We start from the raw sequence: 23,347 nt of genomic DNA, 5'->3' as shown, positions 1-23,347 counted from the left end.
GAAACCCTTGTAAGGACATCCCTAAAATACAGGAACCGCATAGCGTGGTTTGCATAACCCTTCATCTCTTTTCACCAGTTACAGCAGCTTCAAGTCTTTGCCGGAAGTTATGAGTTTGGAACAGCTGCACCTAAACAATCATGGCTTATCCCCAGATGCTGTGGACAGTGCAGCAGCAAGGGATTCTGGGACAAAGGACAGCCATCATGGAAGGGTGTCTGAAGATAATGAGACCACTCACATATCATCCTCACCGTAAGTAATGCAGGACAGGAAACTCGACGTTGGTTCAAATCTGGAGATATATAATTTTTGGAATCTAGGGTAGCCACTAGCCATGCTGGTTAATTAACCCTCCATGTTCAGAGGCAGCGAAGAGGAGGAGGAGGAAGAGGAGAAGTTGGTTTTTATATGCCAACTTTCTCTACCACTTAAGGGAGAATCAAACCAGCTTACAATCACCTTCCCTTCCCCACAACAGACACCCTGTGAGATAGGTGGGGCTTAGAGAGCTGTGACTAGCCCAAGGTCACCCAGCTGGCTTCATGTGTAGGAGTGGGGAAACCAGCTTGATTCACCAGATTAGCATCCACCACTCATATGGAGGAGTGGGGAATCCAACTCAGTTCTCCAGATTAGAGTCCGCTGCTCCAAACCACCGCTCTTAACCACTACATCATGCTGGCTCTCTGAATTCTAATTCATTGGGGGGGGGGGCAAAAATGGGGGAGGGCTTTATGTCCTGTTTGTTATCTGTGAGAAAGCATCCAGTGGACTACTGTGAGAGACAGGATGCTGGACTAAATGAACCCTTCTACTGATCCAGCTGGGCTGTTCTTATATGCTAAGGGAAGCTGGGAACCACCAGATTTTCATCTCCCCAACTTCCCTGGATTCACAACACAGGAGCAGGAGTGCCAAAATTTCGATCCAATGTGAGAATCGGGCTTTCGTCACTCAAGTTTAGGAAGGTATCCATACCACAGGGTGAAAAAGTAATGTGAGAACTGGCATACTGAGGCTGGCAAAATGCCATTATTGCAGGCCTTCCGGGATGTGACTAAAATTAGAATCAGGACTTGTTTGTAGCTCTGCTTGCTCCCTCAAGTAAGTTCACTAGACAAAAAGAGCTTTACTTGTTTTCTGCTCTTTGCCATTCCCAGAGTAGAGGAATTTGGACAAAGGAGCCTTTTTGAGGGCTGTTCCATGCCCTGCCTGGTAGGCTGAGCTGGCAGGCACGATGAAGGAGGAGGAGCTCCAAGTCACAGGAGAGCGAGGGAAAAGAAAATCAGAGAGAGGAATTTGTGGGGAAATAGATTAAATCCCAAGGGGCAGGCGCGAGAGAGATTCATGAATGAAAAGCTTGCTTTATTTCCAGTGTGGTGTAGTGGTTAAGAGTGATGGACTGTAATCTGAAGAACCGGATTTGATGCCCCACTCCTCCACATGAGCGGCAGACTCTAATCTGGAGAACCGGGTTGGTTTCCCCACTCCTCCACATGAAGCCTGCTGGGTGACCTTGGGCAAGTCACGCTCTCTCAGCCCCACCTACCTCACAAGGTGTCTGTTGTGGGGAGAAGAAGGGAAGGAGATTGTAAACCGGTTTGATTTCAAGAGCTGCTGCTTTTGTCAAGCAACGAGTGTGTCTCTGATCAGTGATGAGCAATTAAAAGCTCTGTGGTCACCTCTGATGGCTTCAATGCTTCTCTGAGCCAGCGTGGTGTAGTGGTTAAGAGCGGTGGTTTGGAGTGGTGGACTCTGATCTGGAGAACCGGGTTTGATTCTCCGCTCCTCCAAATGAGCGACGGAGGCTAATCTGATGCACTTGATTTGTTTCCCCACTCCTACACATGAAGCCAGCTGGGTGACCTTGGGCTAGTCACAGTTCTTAGAGCTCTCTCCGCCCCACCTACCTCACAGGGTGTCTGTTGTGGGGAGGGGCAGGTGATTGTAAGCCGGTTTGAGTCTTCCTTAAGTGGTGGAGAAAATCGGCATATAAAAACCAACTCTTCTTCTGACCGGACAGCTTTGTTGGGAGGGCTAAAGCAGATAAGTGTCCATGCCAAAAATTCTGACAACTTTTCTTCTCAAGCAGGCAGCCACAAGAGAGGAAGCCTCCGGATCTGACGCCAGAAAAGACCATCCACGTACCCTCCGTCCAAGTGGAGGAATCGGTTCCTCAGGGCTCAGTGGAGAAAGGTAGACCCTCTCCTGGAGTTCCCAAGACTTGCTCCAGTAGGCAACAGGTGCTACTCTCTCCTCAGGGAAGCATGGCGAGTGTTGCCGGCAGTGGCGCTTCAGAACACGCATCCCGGAAGTCCTTCCGGAAGACAAATGTGGCAACATCTGAGGTAGGTGCTTGATGAATGTGGCCAGTCAAAGATGCTGGTTCTGATGAGGGTGGGTGTCATGGAAGGGTAGGCACAGACCCAGGACAGTGGTGTTGAGAGCCAGCGTGGTGTAGTGGTTAAGAGCGCTGGTTTGGAGTGTTGGAGTCTGATCTGGAGAACTGGGTTTGATTCCCCACTCCTCCACATGAGCGATGGAGGCTAATCTGGTGAACTGGGTTTATTTCCCCACTCCTACACACGAAGCCAGCTTGGTCACCTTGGGTGAGTCATGCTCTCTCAGCCCCACCTACCTTACAGGGTGTCTGTTGTGGGAAGGGGAAGGGAAGGTGATTATACACCAGTTTGATTCTCCCTTAAGTGGTAGAGAAAGTCGGCTTATAAAAACCAACTCTTCTTCTTCTTCCTTGGAAGCCATTTTATTGTGATGCCCAACACCTCAAAATGTCAAAAGTACCCACAAGTTAGAGACCCCTGATCTACTCTGTCCAGGAGAGGGTTTTCAGGGTCTCGCACAGAGAAAGGTTTTCCCTAACTCTTCTACTTGAAATTCTTGAATTGGAGATGCCAGGGATTGAACTTGGGATCTCTGCAAGTACTCTGCCTTTGGGTTTCAGCTCCAGGCAATGTGCCGTGATGCACATGCACCAGTGTCAACTTTGAATGTGTGAATTAATCATCATGGTAGGAACTTTCGCATCAGTCCTTTCGCCTCAAAAGCAATATACTTCCATGGCTTCCACTCATGCTGCAAGTATTGGCTGATGTACTATGGGGAAAGGAGACCAGCCTTGAGCTCCTTGGAAGAATGTACTAGATATACTTGCATGTTTTAACCAGCACAGAAGAAGAAGAAGAGGAGGAGGAGGAGGGGGAGTAGGTTTTTATATGCCAATTTTCTCTACCACTTAAAGAAGAATCAAACCAGCTTACAATCGCCTTCCCTTCCCCTCCCCACAACAGACACCCTGTGAGGTAGGTGGGACTGAGAGAGTTCTAAGAGAGCTGTGACATGCCAAAGGTCACCCAGCAGGCTTCATGTGGAGGAGTGGGGAAACCAACCCGGTTCACCAGATTAGCGCCCGCTGCTCATGTGTAGGAGAGAGGAATCAAACCCGGTTCTCCAGATTAGAGTCCACCGCTCCAAACCACCGCTCCAAACCACTGGCTGTCACCCCTGATTGCTTGGAATGTCCTATTCTGCATGTTGCTGTCTCTGTTCAGGTCTCCCCTGTATTTTGCAGGATTTACGCATAGTGTCCCCAGAGACCGACAGTGGATTTGTGGGGTCCGAAGCCAGCAGGGTCTCCCCCTTGGCCCAGCTGCCAAAGCATCATTCATCCCGATCGAGGTATGAAATCTTTGCTTTCTCTTTGGAACTGTGTTACTGTGGAGTTGCTGGCTTCTTTTGTTGTATTCCTCTCTGCTTTATCATAGGCGACATAAAGAATGCAGTCAGATTTTGTACTGATATGCCATCTTGTGCCTAAGACAAAAGGTCACCCAACATAAACAATGGTCTTTGAAAAGAAAAATGAGTAACAATACCCAAATGGGATCTATCTGTTGGGTAGATATATCTCATAACCTTCTATCGCTGAAAGTTTTATCAGGAGAGAAATGGAAAGCGATGTGCATAGTTAACCAATAAAGGCAAAACATACCAAGCTAGATATACTGTTTGATTTTGCACAAGCAGTGAAGAGCTATGCTTGTTTTATATTTCCTCTTGCGCATCGTTGGCTCCAACTCAATATTTGGGTGGCTTTGCACCAAGAGATTAGCTTTTAAAAAAATAAAATAAAAAACTCTGAAAGAGAGGTCTCTGTGCAGCTTTTAACCTTGGGGCACAGAAATAGAACCCTAAAAACATAAGAAAGGCCCTGCTGGATCAGACCAAGGCCCATCAAGTCCAGCAGTCTGTTCACACAGTGGCCAACCAGGTGCCTCTAGGAAGCCCATAAACAAGACGACTGCAGCAGCACTGTCCTGCCTGTGTTCTAAAGCATCTAATATAATAGGCATGCTCCTCTGATCCTGGAGAGAATAGGTATGCATCATGACTAGTATTCGTTTTGACTAATAGCCATGGATAACCTTATCCTTCATGAACATGTCCACTCTCCTCTTAAAGTCTTCCGAGTTGGCACCTGTCACCACATCCTGGGGCAGGGAGTCTCCCAATTTAACTTCACACCTGGAAACAACATACTACCCAATACCAGTTGCTGGAGGCAAGTGGAAGCAGATAGGTGGCATCTTGCTTGGCTTAGGAGCTTCTCTGAAGAAACTGGCTGGTCATTAATGAAGACAAAATAGTTTGGCTTGATTTACGTAGGGGTGTGTGGAACTTATTTGAGCAGCAGCAGAGGGAGGGTTGGAATGTAACTCGCAGCTGAGTCAAAGCACACTCAGTGATGCTGTGTCTGTTTCCTGCCCAGGTCCCATGGCATGCTGGGAAAATGTCCTCCACAGATGGCTGATGCTGATGCTCTCCTTCAGCTGGCATCTAGGAGGATAGAATCTGCAGCATTGGAGCCACCGGAGACTAGCGTGTTGGCCAGGCATACTCAACCAGAAGGAAGCACCCAGAGACACAGTCTTCACAGTGGTGGCTCCTTCCAGATGGGCTCACCTTCCCGATGGACAAACAGTGTTGCTAGTGAGATGGAGCCAGGCACAGATAGCTGTGAGTTGGTTTCTTGTGTGTGTGTGTGTGTTTTGAGCTTGTTAATATTGCAAAGGAGGTCCATTTCCTGTGTTGGCTTCTGTCCTTTGCCCATGTCTGTCTTCCACCTGTGTGTTTAAGGATACAATCCTATTCCCGGAAGTAAATTCACTTGTATACAATGGGGCTTACTTCTGAGTAGACACGCATTAGAATTGCCCTACGTGTTGGGTAGCATGGTTGTGAGCAATAGATATGACTTGTCAGCTGACTCCCAGTAACAATAAAAAACAGAAATCCAGTGACACTAGGATCTCCAACCCTGGGTTGGGAAATACTTGGAGATTTTGAGGGTGGAACCTGGGGAGGACAGGGTTTGGGGAGAGGAGGGACCTCAACAGGATATAATGCCATAGAGTTCACCATCCAAAGCAGTCATTTTCTCATGGGAACTAATCTTGGTTGTCTGTAATCTTGGTTGGTTGCAATAGTAGGAGATCTCCAGGTGCCACCTGGAATTTGGCAACCCTAAGTAGCATCTTAAAAGGCTAACATTTATTCCAGCATGAGATTTCGTGTGCCACAGTTAAGCTCATATAGGAATAAATGCTGTTAGTCTTCAAGGTGCCGCTGGACTTCTGTTTTATTTTGCTACAATATATTAATGTGGCTACCCTTCTGGAATTACCCCAGCAACGGTGCCTTTAATAAAGAGCCTGTTTCCCACACTGAGGCTGCCTCGGTATTGAGATCCCCTTCCACTCTTCTGCTCTATCTTTGCCGTGCTTTCTGAAGTAAGGAGGTGTGGCCAAGAAGGACAAGACCTTTTTGGTTGTGGCACCTTGTATGTGAAATACCCTCTTCTTGGCATCAAACCTGTTCCTCTTTCACGCCAGGTTAAAACTGTACCACTCTCTCATACAATTTAATGGCCTTGGCCTTTTTGCTTGTTTCGTTTTTGTTGTTGTTGCTGGCCAGTTTATTTTGTGCTTATGGCTTTTATACTGTTTCCTTTCTGCTTTCTGAAGTAAGGAGGTGTGGCCAAGAAGGACAGGACCTTTTTGGTTGTGGCACCTTGTATGTGAAATACCTTCTGCCTGGCATCAAACCTGTTCCTCCTTCACCCCAGATTAAAACTGTACCACTCTCTCATACAATTTAATGGCCTTGGCCTTTTTACTTGTTTCCTTTTGTTGCTGCTGCTGGACAGTTTATTTTTTTTTTTATGGCTTTTATACTGTTTCCTTCTTTTATACTGTGCTTTTTAAAGGCCTTTTGTGCTATTTTGGTTTTCTGTGCTTTTCTAGCTTGTTCTTGTTTTAATTTAATTTTCAACTACCTCTTCTGCTTTTATTAGAAAAAAAAATTCAGAGAGTTCGATGTATGAAATATATAAATGTTTAACACAAGTTTAGTGGACAAGCACTAGCAGGCAATGTTGACGGTTCTCAGAGCTATGAAAAGCTTTGTCTGGTTATTTCTGCATAACAAGATGTTGCTAAAGGAAAAATAGCCGAAGAGTGTTCTTTTTCCCCTTAGGTCAGTTGGCAACTTTAGTGGTGATGTGCTGGTATACCATCTGGTTCTCACAGACATGTCCAGCCTGTGACAGTGCACCTCTTTAAACTGTGGGGAGTTATTGAAACCCTCCTTAATCCTAAAAAATTCTCTGTACATGGAAAACGAGTGTGTAATGGTGAAGGGTTCTGTCCTAGCTGTATCTCAGATGTGCTTGTTTTCTGTGTATGGTTATACGGTACTGTTATCATGCAGTAATTTGAGCCCCTACCTAAAGTCTGAAGTCACTGAACCAAGGCACAGGTTGATCCGCCTCAATGAGAACTAGTTTCATGACTTGCACAAAGGAAAGCAACCCACTCAAATAACAGAGCGTTTATGTTCCCTGACATCTCCTTGGATCGACTGCCTTTTAAAAGATGTGGTCCACATGTTGAGCTGGCGTGACTCCTCAAGGGTAATGGTGGATTCACACACCTGTGTGAATCAGCCAGCCCTTGAGATGATAGAAGGTGTGCCCTGAGAGGTTTGAAATCCATTGCACATTTGTGCTTTCCTTTCACCAGCTCACACTGACTCCGATGGTGAGGTTCACAGCAGAATCAGCACTTACAGTGTCCATCCTGATGAAACGAGGCATTCTCCAAGTTTCTCCGCCACGTCACTCACCCCGGCGAGAGCTCCCTGGCACAGACTTCTGGACTCCCGCTTGGAACGAGAGTAAGTAATACCCTGAGGTGGGTTAATCTCTCGGGGTAAATTTGTGGAAGGGGAGAAAATTCCAAGAACTTAATTTAGGTGGAAAAATATAAACCAGCCCTTCCCTCCAATGTTTCCTTAAGAACATAAGAAAGGCCATGCTGGATCAGACCAAGGTCCATCAAGTCCAGCAGTCTGTTCACACAGTGGCCAACCAGGTGCCTCTAGGAAGCCCACAAACAAGATGACTGCAGCAGCATTATCCTGCCTGTGTTCCACAGCACCTAATATAATAGGCATGTTCCCCTGATCGTGGAGAGAATAGGTATGCATCATGACTAGTATCCATTTTGACTAGTAGCCATGAATATCCCTCTCCTCCATGAACATGTCCACTCCCCTCTTAAAGTCTTCCAAGTTGGCACCCATCATCACATCCTGGGGCAGGGAGTTCCACAATTTATTTTCACACTTGGAGACAACCTACTACCCAATACCAGAGGGTGAGAGATTCAAAACAGGTAAAAGGAAGTATTTCCTCACACAACGCATAGTTAAATCGTAATTCACACCAGTTGTAGGTGGTGTGGGGAGAGGAGGTTTTCTAGTGCCTTGTGTTTGCTGGTCTCTGCTCAAGTGAGGGAGAATCACTGGCTGGAGCCAATTTTGCTGGCCTTTGAGATTTTACTTAAATAAGCCCCTTTCCAATTAAATAAACCCCAAAATGAGATTGCCTACCAGGGTCCTCAAGCCATATGCTGGTACTTGGTGCCTTCCTGTATCCAGTCACTATCATTACTTAACACAAGGTGGAGTCTCCCTACCTGACAGGTCTTTTGCCTTGGGACAGGACAGCAGTGTTGCTGGGAATCTGTTGCTAAGATGCATACTTCCTCAGATACAACCTGGGTAACAACAGCCAGAAGAAGGAAAGACTTTTTTTGCTGTGCGCAAGAAGAAAGTGACAAGTTTACTGAGGGTTCCCGGGAAGTTCAGAATGGAGACACCCCCCTGAAATGCCTTCCTGGAGATTAGAACCCCTAGATCTTTTTCCTTGGGTTCATCAAAGCTAAAGTCTGGATTTAAACCTGGCTGCAGTAATCTGGTGGGATGGGTGAGTGCTTTGAGAAACTGCAGTATGTTAGCAGATCTCTATGTGTCTGAGAAAAAAAATCTCCCCTTGTGAAACCTACTCCCATTTTGGTAATAGTTTAGGGGAGGGGCTGTGAAGCAGGACAATGATGTTTGCCCATCCAGAATGAGGGCAGGGAGCTCTCACTTTGCTTTGGTGTTATGTCATCAATATGTACCCAAATCTGGTTGGGAGCCAGATGTCGTTGTGCTGGATCAGGTGGGCAACAAGAAGAAATAATTCTCTTTGTGGGTGGAGATGATACCTTTGGTGCCCCTGAAATGCCCTACCTAAATTACCTGAAACCTAATATTTGGACCTTTGTCCCATCTGAGACCTTGGAATAGAGCTGCCAACTCCAGCTTGGGAAATTCCTGGAGATTCAGGGGTGGAGCCTGGGGAGGGTGGGGTTTTGGGAGGAAAGGGACCTCAGCAGGATATAATGCCATACATCCCACCCCCCAAAGCAGCCATTTTCTCCAGGAGAACTGATCTCTGTAGTCTGGAGATCAGTTGTAATTCTGGGAGATCTCCGGGGCCCACCTGTAGGTTGGCATCCCAGACCCACTGCCAGTCAAGAAGGCCATGCTAAGGCAGGAAGACCAATGCTTTGATTCAGTATTATCAGGTTTCATACAGCCACATTCTTTCAGTTCTGTCTGCCTAGATTTGTAGTAATCTTTCCAATCCCAGTAATAATCGTCACATCCTCCCCATTCATAAGAGGGGCTTGATGTTTAATTCTCCAATAACGGGTTACCAGCTCCAGGTTGGGAAAGACCTGGAGATTTTGGGGGGTGGCGCCTGAAGAGGGCGGGGTTTGGGGAGGGGAGAGACTTCAATGCCATAGATTCCAATGGCCAATGCAACCATTTTCTCCAGGGGAACTGATCTCTGTCATCTGGAGATCAGTTGTAATAGCAGGAGCTCTCCAGCCACCACCTGGAGACTGGCAACCCTAATACTGCATTTGGCCTGCACTGAGCACTCTGGTTCTTCAGTTACTATTCCTCCCCCACCCACCCCCACACACCCTTCCCCCTGCTGAAATCCTATGCCAAAAGTATGTAACCCTTTAAGGGTCATTGTCCATCCTCTGCCTATTCTGTAGTTGGCTGCCAGCTTAGAAAGCACCCTGCCCTCTCAGAGCATATGCCTGCTTTTCTGTCCAGGAGACCAGGCATTCCCTCTGTGGCTGGCACTGTAAGAAACAAGGGGGTGGGAGCCTGAGATAGACGGCTTAAATTATCAGGGAGGATCCTGAGAGAAACAGATAAAACCAAACCACATAACCAAAGAGATGGATTTCTGCCATCAACTCTCCTTTGAAGGATACACTGTTAAGTTGGCAGTTTACCTGGGACTGGAGACCCTCTATCCAAGAACCAGATGGGTTTTTGCAAAAGTGGGCTGCCAACTTCTGTAAGTCTGTTCCATTTGCAAATTGATTCTGGTTTAACTCACAGTTTCATTCATGGTGTGGGGGGGTCCTCATTAAAAGTTTGGTGCTGGGTGGAAGGAGGTAGCGAGGTCGATCTGACCTTCCAGTTTTCCTCCAAATGAGGTGCAGCTGACCTTATGCACAGCCAAACAGCTGGAGTCAAACCAATGGCATTTCCACGAGGTCGTTGGGACACACCAAGAGGTACTAACCTCTTATCATGAGAATTGCAGAGGCTTTGATGTTCCTTATCTCTTCCTGTGAGTACCAAAAGCCAGTATATGTGATGCAAAGTAGTAAAAAGAAAAGTAACAAAATGAATTTTTGGCATAAACGAACATGAACACATGAAGCCGCCTTATACTAAATCAGACCCTTGGTCCATCAAAGTCAGTATTGTCTATTCAGACCAGCAGCTTCTCTCCAGGGTCTCAGGCGGAGGTCTTTCACATCACCTACTTGCCTAGTCCCTTTAACTGGAGATGCCGGGGATTGAACCGGGGACCTTCTGAATGCCAAGCAGATGCTCTACTACTGAGCCACAGTTGCCGACAGGAGCTGCCCTCCTCTACCTGACAAACCTAGCCTGGCCCCATTCTCTGCCCCCGAACGCTACAAATATATTATCCAGATTGTCTGTCTATCTGTCTGCCTTCACTCTTTCACTCCACATAACCAGGACAGATGTGCATATATTCTCGGTTCATGTAAGTTATCTAGATTCTCGAATTCAACATTTTTTTTTTCCTTCCTCAGCACAGACTTTGGAGGGGGGGTTGAATGTGGGGGAGTGGGGCGGAACAGATACAACTATATTTATATCGTACAAGTCATGTTCTAGCCGTCAACCCTGGGTTTTGTTATTTCCATTCCAGCCAGGCTATTGTGGCTTTGCAGAATGAGGTCTCGCAGCTGCGCCAAAGCCTGGAGAAGAACCTCCGCCAGCCTTGCGGTCCCCCAAAGCAATCATCCTCCCCCCATGCCTCGAGGATCCGACTGCTGTCCCAGGAAAGGCCTTGTATTCCCCCTTGTATTCCCAAGAGCGCCAATCTGAAGAGGTAGGTATTATGATGCAGTGCTTGTTCTCTCCGCCATTGTGAGTTGCGGAGGTTTGTAGTTTATGCCAGCTTTCGGGGGGGGGGGGGAAGTCACCTTTTATATTTACATTTTTGGAAACACACAAGCCCTTGTGAAAAACATTGCACGGGCTGGAAAAGTAATGAAAAGCCAATGCTTTTATTATATTTTTTATCCCACTCTTTTTACAAAGAGTTTAGGGCAGCTTACTTTTTTCTTCCCCCTCCCCACAATTTATCTTCACAACAAACCTGTGAGGTCGGTGGTGACTTTTGGCCAGTCCTTCAGTGGGCTTCATGGAGAACATCGACCGTGGCAAGAGAGGCAAATTGAAAGCCATAAAGGCAAAACATGGGTTTAGTCCCTTGCAGATTCTTTGAAGGAAAAGACAATGACACTTGATGCTAATCCTATAGTTTAGAAGCGCCAAATCCATTTGGACCAGTCCGGTTCAACCCATGTAACCCAATCTATAAGAACCCGCAAGCAGAGTGAGGTTGTTGCCCAACAGTGCTAGAGTATCTGCCTTGCACGTGGAAAGTCCTGGGTTAAATGCTGAGCATCTCCTCTTCAGAAATTTCTAGGGACTTTCCAGCATGCAACTCTGTACAAAATCTGCAGTTCTAGATCAGATTTGTACCATTCAAATGAGCACTTTTGGTAGCTATGAATTGGTAGGTCTGACAAAGAAGAGCGCCAGAAAACAATTTCTTTATTTGACAAACACGTTGTAACACACACCATTTTCTTCTTTTGTTGTCCGTATTCCTGTAACCCTTAAAGTGCCTAGGCCTTCATCTTGGATTTGAGGTTTGCGGGGGCTGGTGTGGGTGAAAGTTTATAGTGTTCTGTGACTGGGTCTCCCAATATGTTTTTTGACCATACAACATAGCTGGGGTGAGGAGGGGACTGAATTGAATTGGTCCTGTGCTTTTCCTTGCAGAGTGCTGTAGTGGTTAAGAGCAGTGGACTCTAATCTGGAGAACCAGGTTTGATTCCCCACTCCTCCACATGAGCGGAGGACTCTAATCTGGTGAACCGGGTTGGTTTCCCCACTCCTCCACAGGAACCCTGCAGAGTAACCTTGGACTAGTCACAGCTTTCTCTGAACTCTCTCAACCTCACCTACCTCACAAGGTGTCGGTTGTGGGGAGGGGGAGGGAAGGCGCTTTGAGACTCCTTAAAGGTAGAGAAAAGTGGGGTATAAAAACCAACTCTTCTTCTTCACTGTGTTCTTAATCAAAACACCACCCAGCCATCTCTGCCTGTCTTCTGTTCCTCCTGGAATGGTTTTGATCATGGGGCAAACTATGAGTGGAGGGAGATGACCTTTGCCAGCATATGCCATTGGAAGTTTTTCCAATAAAAGTTATGTTACTCAAAAAATGTTCCCTGACCAGTCAGAGATGGCCTTTTAATTGACTGAAGCTTTTAAATAGATTGATCTAAACAACAGATCAGTTAAACATGAGCAAAACCAAGAGCAAGCCAGAACGCGCAGGGTTTTTTCAAATATGACCCAGAAGATAGTTTATCCAAATGTGTTTGCAAGTCAGAAGTGTTACTCTGTGGGTTGTGTGGTTCCCCAGGGTTCCATGATTATTTTTCCTGACTTCTTTTTTATTTTATTTTAACAGATTGCAGCTCTGGAAGGCTGCAGTCGAAAGCAGGAGACTGATAGAGGGGGAGAGGAACTATTTAGTCTTTTCCCTTTGTTTCTGCCCAAAATCGGCACCTAAAACTGCTGTTTGGTGGTGAGGGAAAGTGACGTCAAGTCACAGCTAAGGCGACATCGTAGGGTTTTCAAGGCAAGAGCCGTTGGGAGGCTCTTGCCGTTGCCTGCCTCCACGTGAGCTGAGACAGGTCTGAGAGAACTATGACTAGAATTACAAATATATAAATTTTAATGAGGTGCACATATAGATTAAAAGCATAAAACTCCTAGTACAGACAAAAACTGACACATTCAATAAATACAAACATGAACAACTGCGATGTACATTCTTTCATTGACCAAAAAGGTTCTTTCATTCTTTCACTGAGATCCAAAAAGGACCAGGCGCGTTTCGGCCTGGAAAGGCCTTCCTCAGTGGTCAGTATAAAATTATAGTTTATCACACATCCTAATAATATAATCATATCATAATGAGCAGTAAGAAATATCTAAAAGCCCTTCTAGTACAGTGAAGCTCCCTGTAAATTTCTTTACTTCTTATATGTTAAAACCTGGCTTCACTGACTCACCTTCTGTTGTATGCTGGGCTCTTAAGGATGTGGATACATCAAGCAGTGTATTAGGTTGTGGTTTTCGGGCATATACTTGGATTAGTTTAATAGATGAAGGGGGCTGCAGGCAATGGACCAACCAAAATGACACAAAGAGAAGGCCAAGCAACCCCATCCCTCCCCCTACTTCTTCCCCCCCAAATTGCCCCAGTCTCCTGCTGCTGTGCAAGGAGGAGCAGCCCCTGGGATTTTCAGCCCTGAGTTTGATGCTGTTGACTTAGAGAACAGTGGTCATGTGTAAAATGATACCCCTTATTCTGAGCCCAGCTGTCTTCCTGTAGCAAAACGTCGAGGAAAGGTACTGTTGGATCTGAAGAGCCATGTCTGGAGACTAAGCCAGAAGGACGGGAAAGGCGAGCACCACTTCCACCAAACGAGTCCCAGCTGGATCTTAGTAAGTAGTACCAGTCTTCTGACCCTTAACTGCCTGTTGCTTTAGAATCCATGATGATGAATGGGATTTGTCTTACTGCTGGGAGAAGATGTGCAATCCTCATTTTGGAAAACGCAAAACTATTCTTTGTGAAATGGGCAAAGAAGAAGTACCCTCGTCACATACCAGTCTAATCTGGCATGGAGCCCAGTCTTGTTCCTTTGAACAGGTGTCCCTGTTCATTCTCTTCACTCATGCAACAACACTAGCTCCCCCACCTCATGAGACATTTTGACAGACATAATCAACACTGATCTGTCTTTCCCCCTCCTCCCACAAATCCTCAAAAAGGCTGACCACCATATTATTTTTCTTTGAAGCACAGCATAAATATTTATTCAAGTAATTTCTATTTTTTAAGGAAAATTCATTTGTACATATCTGAAAAATGATGCATCTGGGAGAAGCTGGGTTTTTGATTGACACAGATACTAGCCAGTCAATGCACAGGCAGCTTTGGCTGCAACCGGGCTGTGCCTGTTTTCCTTTGAGCACTGTCCTAATTGTGTGTGTGTTAAGTGCCATCAAGTCGCTTCCGACTCATGGCGACCCTATGAATGAAAGTCCTCCAAAATGTCCTATCTTTGACAGCCTTGCTCAGATCTTGCAAACTGAAGGCTGTGGCTTCCTTTATTGGGTCAATCCATCTCTTGTTGGGTCTTCCTCTTTTCCTGCTGCCCTCAACTTTTCCTAGCATGACTGTCTTTTCCAGTGACTCTTGTCGTCTCATGACGTGACCAAAATACGATAGCCTCAGTTTAGTCATTTTAACTTCTAGGGTCAGTTCAGGCTTGATTTGATCTATAACCCACGGATTTGTTTTTTGGCAGTCCACGGAATCTGTCTCTCCTCCAACACCACATTTCAAAGGAATCTATATTCTTCCTATCAGCTTTCTTCACTGTCCAGCTTTCACACCCATACATAGTAATAGGGAATACGATGGCATTAATTAATCTAGTCTTGGTGGCCAGTGACACATCCTTACATTTCAAAATATTTTCTAGTTCCTTCATGGCTGCCCTTCCCAGTCTCAATCTCCTTCTGATTTCTTGGCTGCAGTCTCCCTTTTGGTTGATGGTGGAGCCAAGGAATAGAAAGTCTTGAACAATTTCAATTTTCTCATTGTCAACTTTAAAGTTGTGTAATTCTCCTGTAGTCATTACTTTTGTTTTCTTGATGTTCAGCTGTAGTCCTGCTTTGGCCCTTTCTCTTTTTACTTTCAGCAGTAGTTGTTTCAAATCTTCACTGTTTTCTGCCAATAATGTAGTGTCATCAGCATATCTCAAATTATTAATGTTCCTCCCTCCAATTTTCACTCCACCTTCATCTAAATCTAATCCAGCTTTCCTAATTATATGTTCTGCATATAGATTGAAGAGATAGGGAGATAAAATACATCCTTGTCTGACACCTTTGCCAATTGGAAACCATTCCATTTCTCCATATTCTGTTCTAACTGTTGCCTCTTGTCCAGAGTACAGGTTGCACATCAAAATGATCAGATGTAGTGATTAGAAGATGTAGTGATTAGAAGATTATGTCCTAATTAGATGGTTATAAATCTGTACACGATAGGGTAAGTGTGTTTCCTGACCTGAGGATCTGTACTCTCTCTTTCGCTGCCCACTTACTTACAGGCCCTTCAGAGTCAGACGGTTCTCTGTCGAAGCCTCAGGAAAGTAAATCCCAGGAAGCTACCTCTTCTAGGGCAGAATCTCGAAAGCAGCCCACCTTACAAGGACCCTACACAGGTGAGAAATGTTGCTCGGCTCTGCTTTGTGTTTCCCAGTGAACACAGACTAGAGAGGACCATGGAAGTAGAAATGGGGAAAACTCAAGCTCGGAAAAGCATCCTCCTCCTCAATGGTGCTTTCTGTGGGGGGAATATAAAATCTTTGTGCCTCTAAAAATGAAGAACGAGGAGGAGTTGGCTTTTATATGCCAACTTTCTCTACCACTTAAGGAAGAATCAAACTGGCTTATAATCACCTTCCCTTCCCCTCCTCACAACAGACACCCTGTGAGACAGGTGGGGCTGAGGGAGCTCTAAGAGAGCTGTGACTAGCCCAAGGTCACCCAGCTGGCTTCATGTGTAGGAGTGGGGAAACAAATCCAGTTCACCAGATTAGTCTCTGATTAAAGTCTTGTCCTTTATAACAGAACACATATGTGCCTTCTGTCCCCTCTGGAAACTGTAATTTTTGTGAAGCGCAGAGACGAGGGATCTCCAACAGACTTCTCTGAGCAGTGCCAAAGGTTTGGGGGCAACCGTGATGGTTAAATGGGTATGCATTTGCATGCTTGACTTAGTGTGATGGAGGACCTCTGCAAGTCCTACCTGTCCGATGTGTGAACAACATTCTTTGCGACCCACCGCCTCTGTGCAACTGATGTTCGGCCAGAAGACTTCCTTGCAAGGTTGCTCCCTTTCTCCTTGCACTGGATTGGGGCCCATATCTCTCCATGGAGCTCATTGCCACGAGTACTCATCAAGCGTGTTGTTTTGATTTCCTAGGGGCACGGTATCCCTTGTCCACTCCTTTGTCCCGAGAACCAAAGGTTCACAAAGGACCTGACTCCTGCCCCCATTGCCAAGAGGTCACACCCCGGACTGGAGAAGAACCTGCGCATGAGCCAAATGCCTGGGACACTGAAGGTAGGAATCTTTGCCTATTCACCGCTTGTGGAAAGCATCCTGTGTTTGGTTCAGATGTAGTAACTCCTGGGTAACCCCTTGACATTTACTAATGAATGGACCGTGTTGCTTCTTTAAACCATTGTAAAAGGAACCTGCACTGTGTGTTCCAAACGTGATAATTAAGGAGCACTTTCTGAATGAAAATTGAAGGCAATACTTGACTGTTAATACCTGGAAAGGAGAAGGGGCTATAGCACAGTGACAAAGTACCTGCTTTGCATCAAGAAGGCCTTAGGTTCTCTCAGTGGCATCAGAAGGGCCAAGAACAGTGACTCATGCAGAGAAATAATGGGCACCCTTTCTGGGAGTTAGTAATTCTGCCAAGCCTCTGCATCAGGATTGAATGATGCAGCGGTATCCCTTGCAGCAGAATTTCTCCAGCTCGCCCTAAACCAGTTGGTCTGAACAGTAAATCATGCAGAGGTAAAGCATGCTATAAGTAGGTATTCTCCACTATAAGTAGGTACTCATAAGTAAGAGCTCTTTAATTTCTTCCCTATGCCAGTTCTTCCTTGGCAAACTAATTTTTGGATTACTGAGAGGGTTGAAAATTTTTTCCTGCATCATAGTTACGGCTGTTAAGCATTTCTGCCTACTGGAAATAAGGTCTGAACCTACTCTTAACTTTTTTTTGTGGATTCTGTTTTTATGATGCCAGAGCCTTGCAACAGCTGAACTGTGGGAGTGATGGAAAAATACTTGAACAATTAAGCTCTGTTAATTAGTAACTAGTGCTGGATTTATATCTGAGTTCTGACTTACAAATCAGCTCAGTTTGAAAGAAGCCTCTCTAGCCAATGAAAAGTGCTAATTTTTAAGGGACATGCAGTTGTTCTCACTTATAAATGCACCAATCCTTAGAGTGGGGAGCAATACAAAATTAATGAATTTCACTGGAGATATTGAAAGAAGAAGCACTTAAGACATAATTTCCGAACTGATCTCTACGCTGTCTTCACAGCGAGGGAAAGAGATCCTTAGCATTTTCCTGAGCATGGTGTACTGACTTCCTCACTCTGCATTTTGTAGGCTGTCACCTCCCCTCCAGTGATTCATTCCGACCTACCCTGCACAGCACTCAGAAGACAGTACCATGTCCGATGTGCAAAGATACCAAGCATCGCAGGAGCAAAACAGTACATGGTGAGAGAATGCTTCGAGAGAAAGAGGGGTGCATTTGAGGGGAGAAGAGAAGCCTGTGCTAAGTTTGAATACACGTTCACTGCCTTGAACATAAATGCCCGCTTGCTGCAAATGCATGTTCAAACCACTTCCGCTGTACTTAGAATATTGTTTTCCTTAATTGCAAGAACTGAGAACAAGGGGAGGTGTTGCCCGTGAAAGCGTTTCTGGAGCACTTGAGTGTGCTCATGGCTTCTTATTTGACCTGCCCTTAGGCAAAATCCTCTTCACAGTCCGTTACTGTAGGCGTGCTATAGATATATTTTTAATCCTTACTGGGTGAACTGTATGTTAATCTTTTATCCCAAGCTTCTTTGAGGGGTTTGGTCCAGAAGTGGGTAAAAATCCAAGTTGGTTGTCTTTAAGAAACCAACCAAAAACATGCTCTCTGTTGCAGCCAGTGCCCATCTGATTATATTGGCGAAAACTCCATGCCAGTCTCCACGCTTCCTTTCTCACACTCTTCCTCTCCTGACCCCAATGGCTGCTGGGAATGAGGCAGGGAGACACACAGCATGACTGTAGGGAAGGGATCGGTGAAGAACAAGAGGAGGAGTTGGTTTTTATATGCCAACTTTCTCTACCTCTTAAGGAAGAATCAAACCGCCTTACAATAATCTTCCCTTCCCCTCCCCACAACAGACACCCTGTGAGGTAGGTGGGGCTGAGAGAACTCTAAGAGAGCTGTGACTTGCCCAAGGCCACCCAGCTGGCTTCATGTGATGGAGTAGGGAAGCAAATCCAGTTCACCAGATTAGCCCCCGCTGCTCATGTGGAGGAGTGGGGAATCAAACCTGGTTCTCCAGATCAGAGTCCACTGCTCTAAACCACCGCTGTTAACCACTACACCACACTGGCTTTCAATGGCAAGTGTTGTGGCTGGGGCAAGGGTTGTTTGCTATGGGTAGATAATCCCTATGGTGGAGGTAGTGTGTGGTAAAGCAGTGAAGTATGGGGAAGAGGGGAGGAGGGAGGAGTCAAACCTTCCCTTCCTCTCCCCACAGCGGACACCTTGTGAGAGAGTTCAGAGAGAGCTGTGACTAGCCCAAGGTCACCCAGCTGGCTTCATGTGGAGGAGTGGGGGATCAAACCCGGTTCACCAGATTAGAGGCAACCATTCTTAAGTACTACACCACATTGGCTCTCTTGATTCCAAGGCTCAAACTCCCGTTTCTGGTCAAACTCTCATCCAGTGCTTAAAATCAGTGCCGGATTTACGTATAAGCTAAACAAGCTATAGTTTAGGGCCCCACTCTCTTGCCCCCCCCCCCAAAAAATGTAGCATATATTCAACACAATTACTTTGATAAAATTACTTTGATAAAATACATATTTTGTTATGTGCAAATGGTTTTAGATACCTATTAGGTCCATAAATTACCATATAGCATATATTCAACACAAAAAACAGCGACAATTTGTTGTTGATAAAGGACAGCTGGACATATAAAGGGCCCCATTACCTTCAAAAGCTTAGGGCCTCATCAAACCTAAATCCGGCCCTGCTTAAAATATTGAGAGGAGAGGTGGGGGGGGGCTTAGTGAAACCCCGAGACCCACCCCTCTGCCCCCATTACTTTCTAAACAGTCTCAAAAGACGGGGGATGCAGGATTCCTGTAATTCAAGCACCGCCTCTCCTGCTTGTAGGTCAGCTGGTCCCGGTTCTTTTCAGGACAGTTTAGTTCATGTCTTCTTTTTTAATTCTTGTTTTCTTGTTACCTTCAGGGGTGGACCACGGCAGAGAAACCACCTCCTCACAAGACCACAGCGAGCAAAAGAAGCCCAGTAATCGGCAGCAACCACAGCAGCCTGGGCTGTGGTATTGGGCTGTCCCATCCCCGGCTGCGTCGATTGGCTACGTCCCCACCCTTCCTTTGGCAGCCTGCCTCCCATCGCCTGTAATGTAAGAATGGCTCAGCCGCATTCGTTCAGAGACGTCTGGGAGATGGTGTCCTTTCCTCCTGACGGCTTGGCCTTCTTGCAGTAGCTGTACCACAGACACAGAGAGCAGCTCTTGTTGGGGTAGATTGTGTAGGGGGCAGCTAGGGTTGCCAACCTCCAGGTGGTTACAATAGAAAAAAATTGCAGCCACTATGGCTATAAATTTCTGTACAAAAACAATAGTGACAAATTAATAGAATAATAACCAAGCACAGTTTCAACTTGTTTCAAAGCTCACTGAGTTGTAATTCGCATATATAACTCAGTTTCCAAGTGGCTGCAAATTTTTTCTGTGGTAACGACATTGGCAGCTCAAGTCCTGTATTTGATATTGACAACCTCCAGGTTGGAATTGTCCCGCTATTACAACTGATCTCCAGCCGATAGAGATCAGATCCCCTGGAGACAATGGCCGCTTTGGCCGTTGGACTCTCTGGCATTATACCTCATTGAAGTCCCTCCCTTCCCCAAACCCCACCCTCCTCAGGCTCCACCCCCCCCCCAAAAAAACTCCAGGTATTTCCCAACTTGGAGCTAGCAACCCTAGAGGCAGCACAGGTGGCCAGAAGGTAGACCGCATACCTGCCAGTGTCAGGGTTCAGACTAGACTGTTGGTCTGCAACTCAGAACCCAGACAAGAGTTATGCCAGGAACACCACAACCACTTTATGGATTTGTTAGATGGGAGGGATGGAGATGCAGGAGAAAAAACAGCCAAAAGAGGATGACGAAATGATAAAGGAAAACTGTGGCAGCTAGAAGATCCCAGCATGCAGATCCCAGCTAGAAGGTCCCAGCTAGAAGGTCTCTGGCATGCAGAAGGTCCCAGGTTCAATCCCCAGCAGCTCCAGTTAAAGGGACTAGGTGGGTGGATGATGTGAAAGACCTCTGGCTGAGACCCTGGAGAGCCGCTGCCGGTCTGAGTAGACAATACTGACTTTGATGGACCAAAGGTCTGATTCAGTATAAGGCAACTTCATGTGTAGAGGTTAAAAAAAATAATGGAGAGTGGGGCACAGGTTGGAGGTTGGGATTTATATACCCCAGTTATCTGGGGTACTCTCCCTAGACAAAGGCGTTAAACAGAGGTGTATTCTTTCACCCCTTCTGTTTAATTTATACACTAAATTATCTTAGACCTTGTCTTTTGAGGAAGGACTTCCATCTTCCGTATTTTTCCAATTGAGAAATCCCAATTCTTTTATATGCAGACGGTGCAGTGTTGGTGTCCAGATCAGTTGTGGGGCTCTGTAAATTGATTTAAAATTTTTGAGTATTACTGTAACCATGAAGGTCTGCCAGTTAATGTAGCAAAATCTAAGGTTCTGATATTTAGTAAAAGGAAAAGAAGGAAAATCCTCAGATGGCATACTATCTAGTTTTCCCCTCCATTCTGAACCTATTGCCTGATCAGTTGCATTTAGTAGATGATCCTTGCTTCTAATATTAGGAGGTAAAGATAGTCCCTTGTGCAAGCACCAGGACATTCCTGACCCATGGGGTGACGTCACATCCCGACGTTTACTAGGCAGACTGTGTTTATGGGGTGGTTTGCCAGTGCCTTCCCCAGTCATCTACACTTTAGCCCCAACAAGCTGGGTACTCATTTTACCGACCTCAGAAGGATGGAAGGCTGAATCAACCTTGAGTCGGCTACCCAAAACTGATTTCCGTCGGGATCGAACTCAGGTAGTGAGCAGAGCTTTTGACTGCAGCTTACCACTCTGTGCCATGGGGCTCAATATTAGGAGATAGGGAAATCTCTCTCTTCCCTCAGACCATGGTGGGATCATGGAACCCACCACTACTTTCTACTGTACTAAGCACTGAAGTATCACTCTCTCTGGTCTGAAGCTCATGGGATGTTTCTTTTCCAACTCCCAGCTACTGTTCACCACCAGCATCTACCTCAGCTTCCTCTCCAGCTGGTGTTCCCGTTAACGTCCCCATCGGGTACCAAGCCACTGCACTTGGCACGTGGTCCTCATGGCAGCAACCCCCACGAGGCCCCGCCTGCTCCCTGATGCTCAGCTTCGATGAAATGGAGAACCTCAACTGGGCTCTGAACCGTGCCGTTGAAGCCGCCAAAGGGGTGAAGCTCACCACCAAGCAGATGAGCAGGTCTCTCTCATCAGAACTGAGTAAAGCTCGGCGCCTGCGGGGATCTTGCCTCTTCTAAGAGCAGAGGACTGTGGAAACCCCTCCTCTCCTCAATCCTTTTACCAAGGAAAAGTGGACCAAGATGCCTCTTCAGGAAGTGTTCCTCATGTGTTTGTGTGCCAAAGAGCAACACCACAACCCCTTAATCTTCCAGAAGGACATTGCCTTGGAGGATTTGGGCCTGACAAGGCTTCTTTGGAGGTTTTTAAGTAGAGGCTAAATGGCCATCTGTCAACAATGCTGACTCTGTGAACTTCGGCAGATGAGACGGAGGGCAGAAAGGCTTGCATCAATGTTTGACTGTTGTGGCCCTTTCTTGCATGCCCAGGGTAATGCCAGTTGCCACTTTGAGGCCAGGAAGCAATTTTCTTCCAGGCCAGACTGGCCAGGGATTCTGGAGGGTTCCCCCCCCAAAAAAAACCCAGAAAAAAAGAGGCAAAGAAACCCAATCTAAAAACCAAAAAACTGGGTACCCAAGGTTAGGTGGAAGAGATAAAATAATATAGTAGAGAAATATATATATTATTTTATGGCACTAAATCAGAATTGAAAACATTACAAATAATAAAACATGGCACAATTGCATCTCATAAGTCTATCAACCTTATGAGATGCCATTGTGCCATGTTTTATTATTTTTAATGTTTTTAATTCTGATTTAGTGCCATAAAATAATAATTTAAAAAATTCTCTACTATATTGTTTTATCTCTTCCACCCAACCTTGGGTACCCAACTTTTGGTGGATTTTTCACCATCTTCTGGGCATGGAGTAGGGGTCACTGGGGTTGTGGGGGGGTAGTTGTGAATTTCCTGCATTGTGCAGGGAATTGGACTAGATGACCCCGGTGGTCCCTTCCAACTCTACGATTCTAAGTATCAGGGGAAATTCCCCAGCCCCCACAAGGAAAAACTGCAACCAAATCTAGGCTGGAAGGCTGAGTCTGGCACCAGTGCTCCCCGCTTGTCCACAAAGGCACCCTCACTTGGGAGTTTGCATCAGCCTTCAGAGGTGCCTGGCCTCCCCACCTCCTTCCTGCCACATGAAGAAAAAAGCATAATCATTTCCTGTTTCTTGCACCGCCTCCGATCTGCCCTCTGTGCTCCTTCTACACAGAGGTGGGAAAAGCAAGAGTGTCACTCTAATCTGGCTTTCCGGTAAAACCCCAAAAGGAGTTAGGGTGCAGAATAGCACCACTCTTTCCCTGACATCCCAGTAGGTGAAAACCCTGACTACCTTTTGCATTAGAAGGTAGAAAAACACAGTGCACTATTATCTCAGTGATCCTGATACAGACCATGATACTATGCACTGCTGATCTCTGCTACCCTGGAGAAAGAGCAGAGCCCGATATATAGGGTTGTCAGCTTCCAGGTACTGGCTGGAGATCTCCTGCTATTACAACTGATCTCCAGCTGCTAGAGATCGGTTCCCCTGGAGAAAATGGCCATGTTGGCAATTGGACTCTATGGCATTGAACTCCCTCCCCTCCCCAAACCCTGCCCTCCTCACGCTCCACCCACAAATCTCCAGGTATTTCCCAACCCGGAGCTGGCAACCCTACCGATAGGGGTTGCCTGGTCCCTCTTCGCAACCGGCAGGAGGTTTTTGGGGGGAGCCTGAGGAGGGCCTTCGATGCCATAGAGTCCAATTGCCAAAGTGGCCATTTTCTCCAGGTGAACTGATCTCTATCGGCTGGAGATCAGTGGTAATAGCAGGAGATCTTCAGCTACTACCTGGTGGTTGGCAACCCTACCTAC

General features: G+C 46.2%; 1 protein-coding gene across 1 annotated transcript in view; it reads left to right on the top strand.

The window, feature by feature from the left end:
• Nucleotides 1-21,606, top strand: part of AKNA (AT-hook transcription factor) — a 45,110-nt gene extending 23,504 nt beyond the window's left edge. The window contains exons 10-21 of the mRNA XM_056860350.1: nt 79-255; nt 2,096-2,351; nt 3,593-3,699; nt 4,790-5,037; nt 7,101-7,254; nt 10,682-10,864; nt 13,451-13,563; nt 15,243-15,356; nt 16,121-16,261; nt 17,333-17,446; nt 19,212-19,389; nt 21,312-21,606. Of these exons, the coding sequence (XP_056716328.1) occupies nt 79-255; nt 2,096-2,351; nt 3,593-3,699; nt 4,790-5,037; nt 7,101-7,254; nt 10,682-10,864; nt 13,451-13,563; nt 15,243-15,356; nt 16,121-16,261; nt 17,333-17,446; nt 19,212-19,389; nt 21,312-21,606 (2,080 nt within the window). The remainder of the gene's footprint in view (nt 1-78; nt 256-2,095; nt 2,352-3,592; nt 3,700-4,789; nt 5,038-7,100; nt 7,255-10,681; nt 10,865-13,450; nt 13,564-15,242; nt 15,357-16,120; nt 16,262-17,332; nt 17,447-19,211; nt 19,390-21,311) is intronic.
• The last annotated feature ends 1,741 nt before the right edge of the window (nt 21,607-23,347 follow it).

This window comes from Euleptes europaea, chromosome 14 (genome assembly GCF_029931775.1).
Source record: "Euleptes europaea isolate rEulEur1 chromosome 14, rEulEur1.hap1, whole genome shotgun sequence".
Lineage (NCBI taxonomy): Eukaryota > Metazoa > Chordata > Lepidosauria > Squamata > Sphaerodactylidae > Euleptes > Euleptes europaea.
Note: the sequence above shows the minus strand (reverse complement) of the source record. Positions and strands in the feature narration are given on the sequence as shown.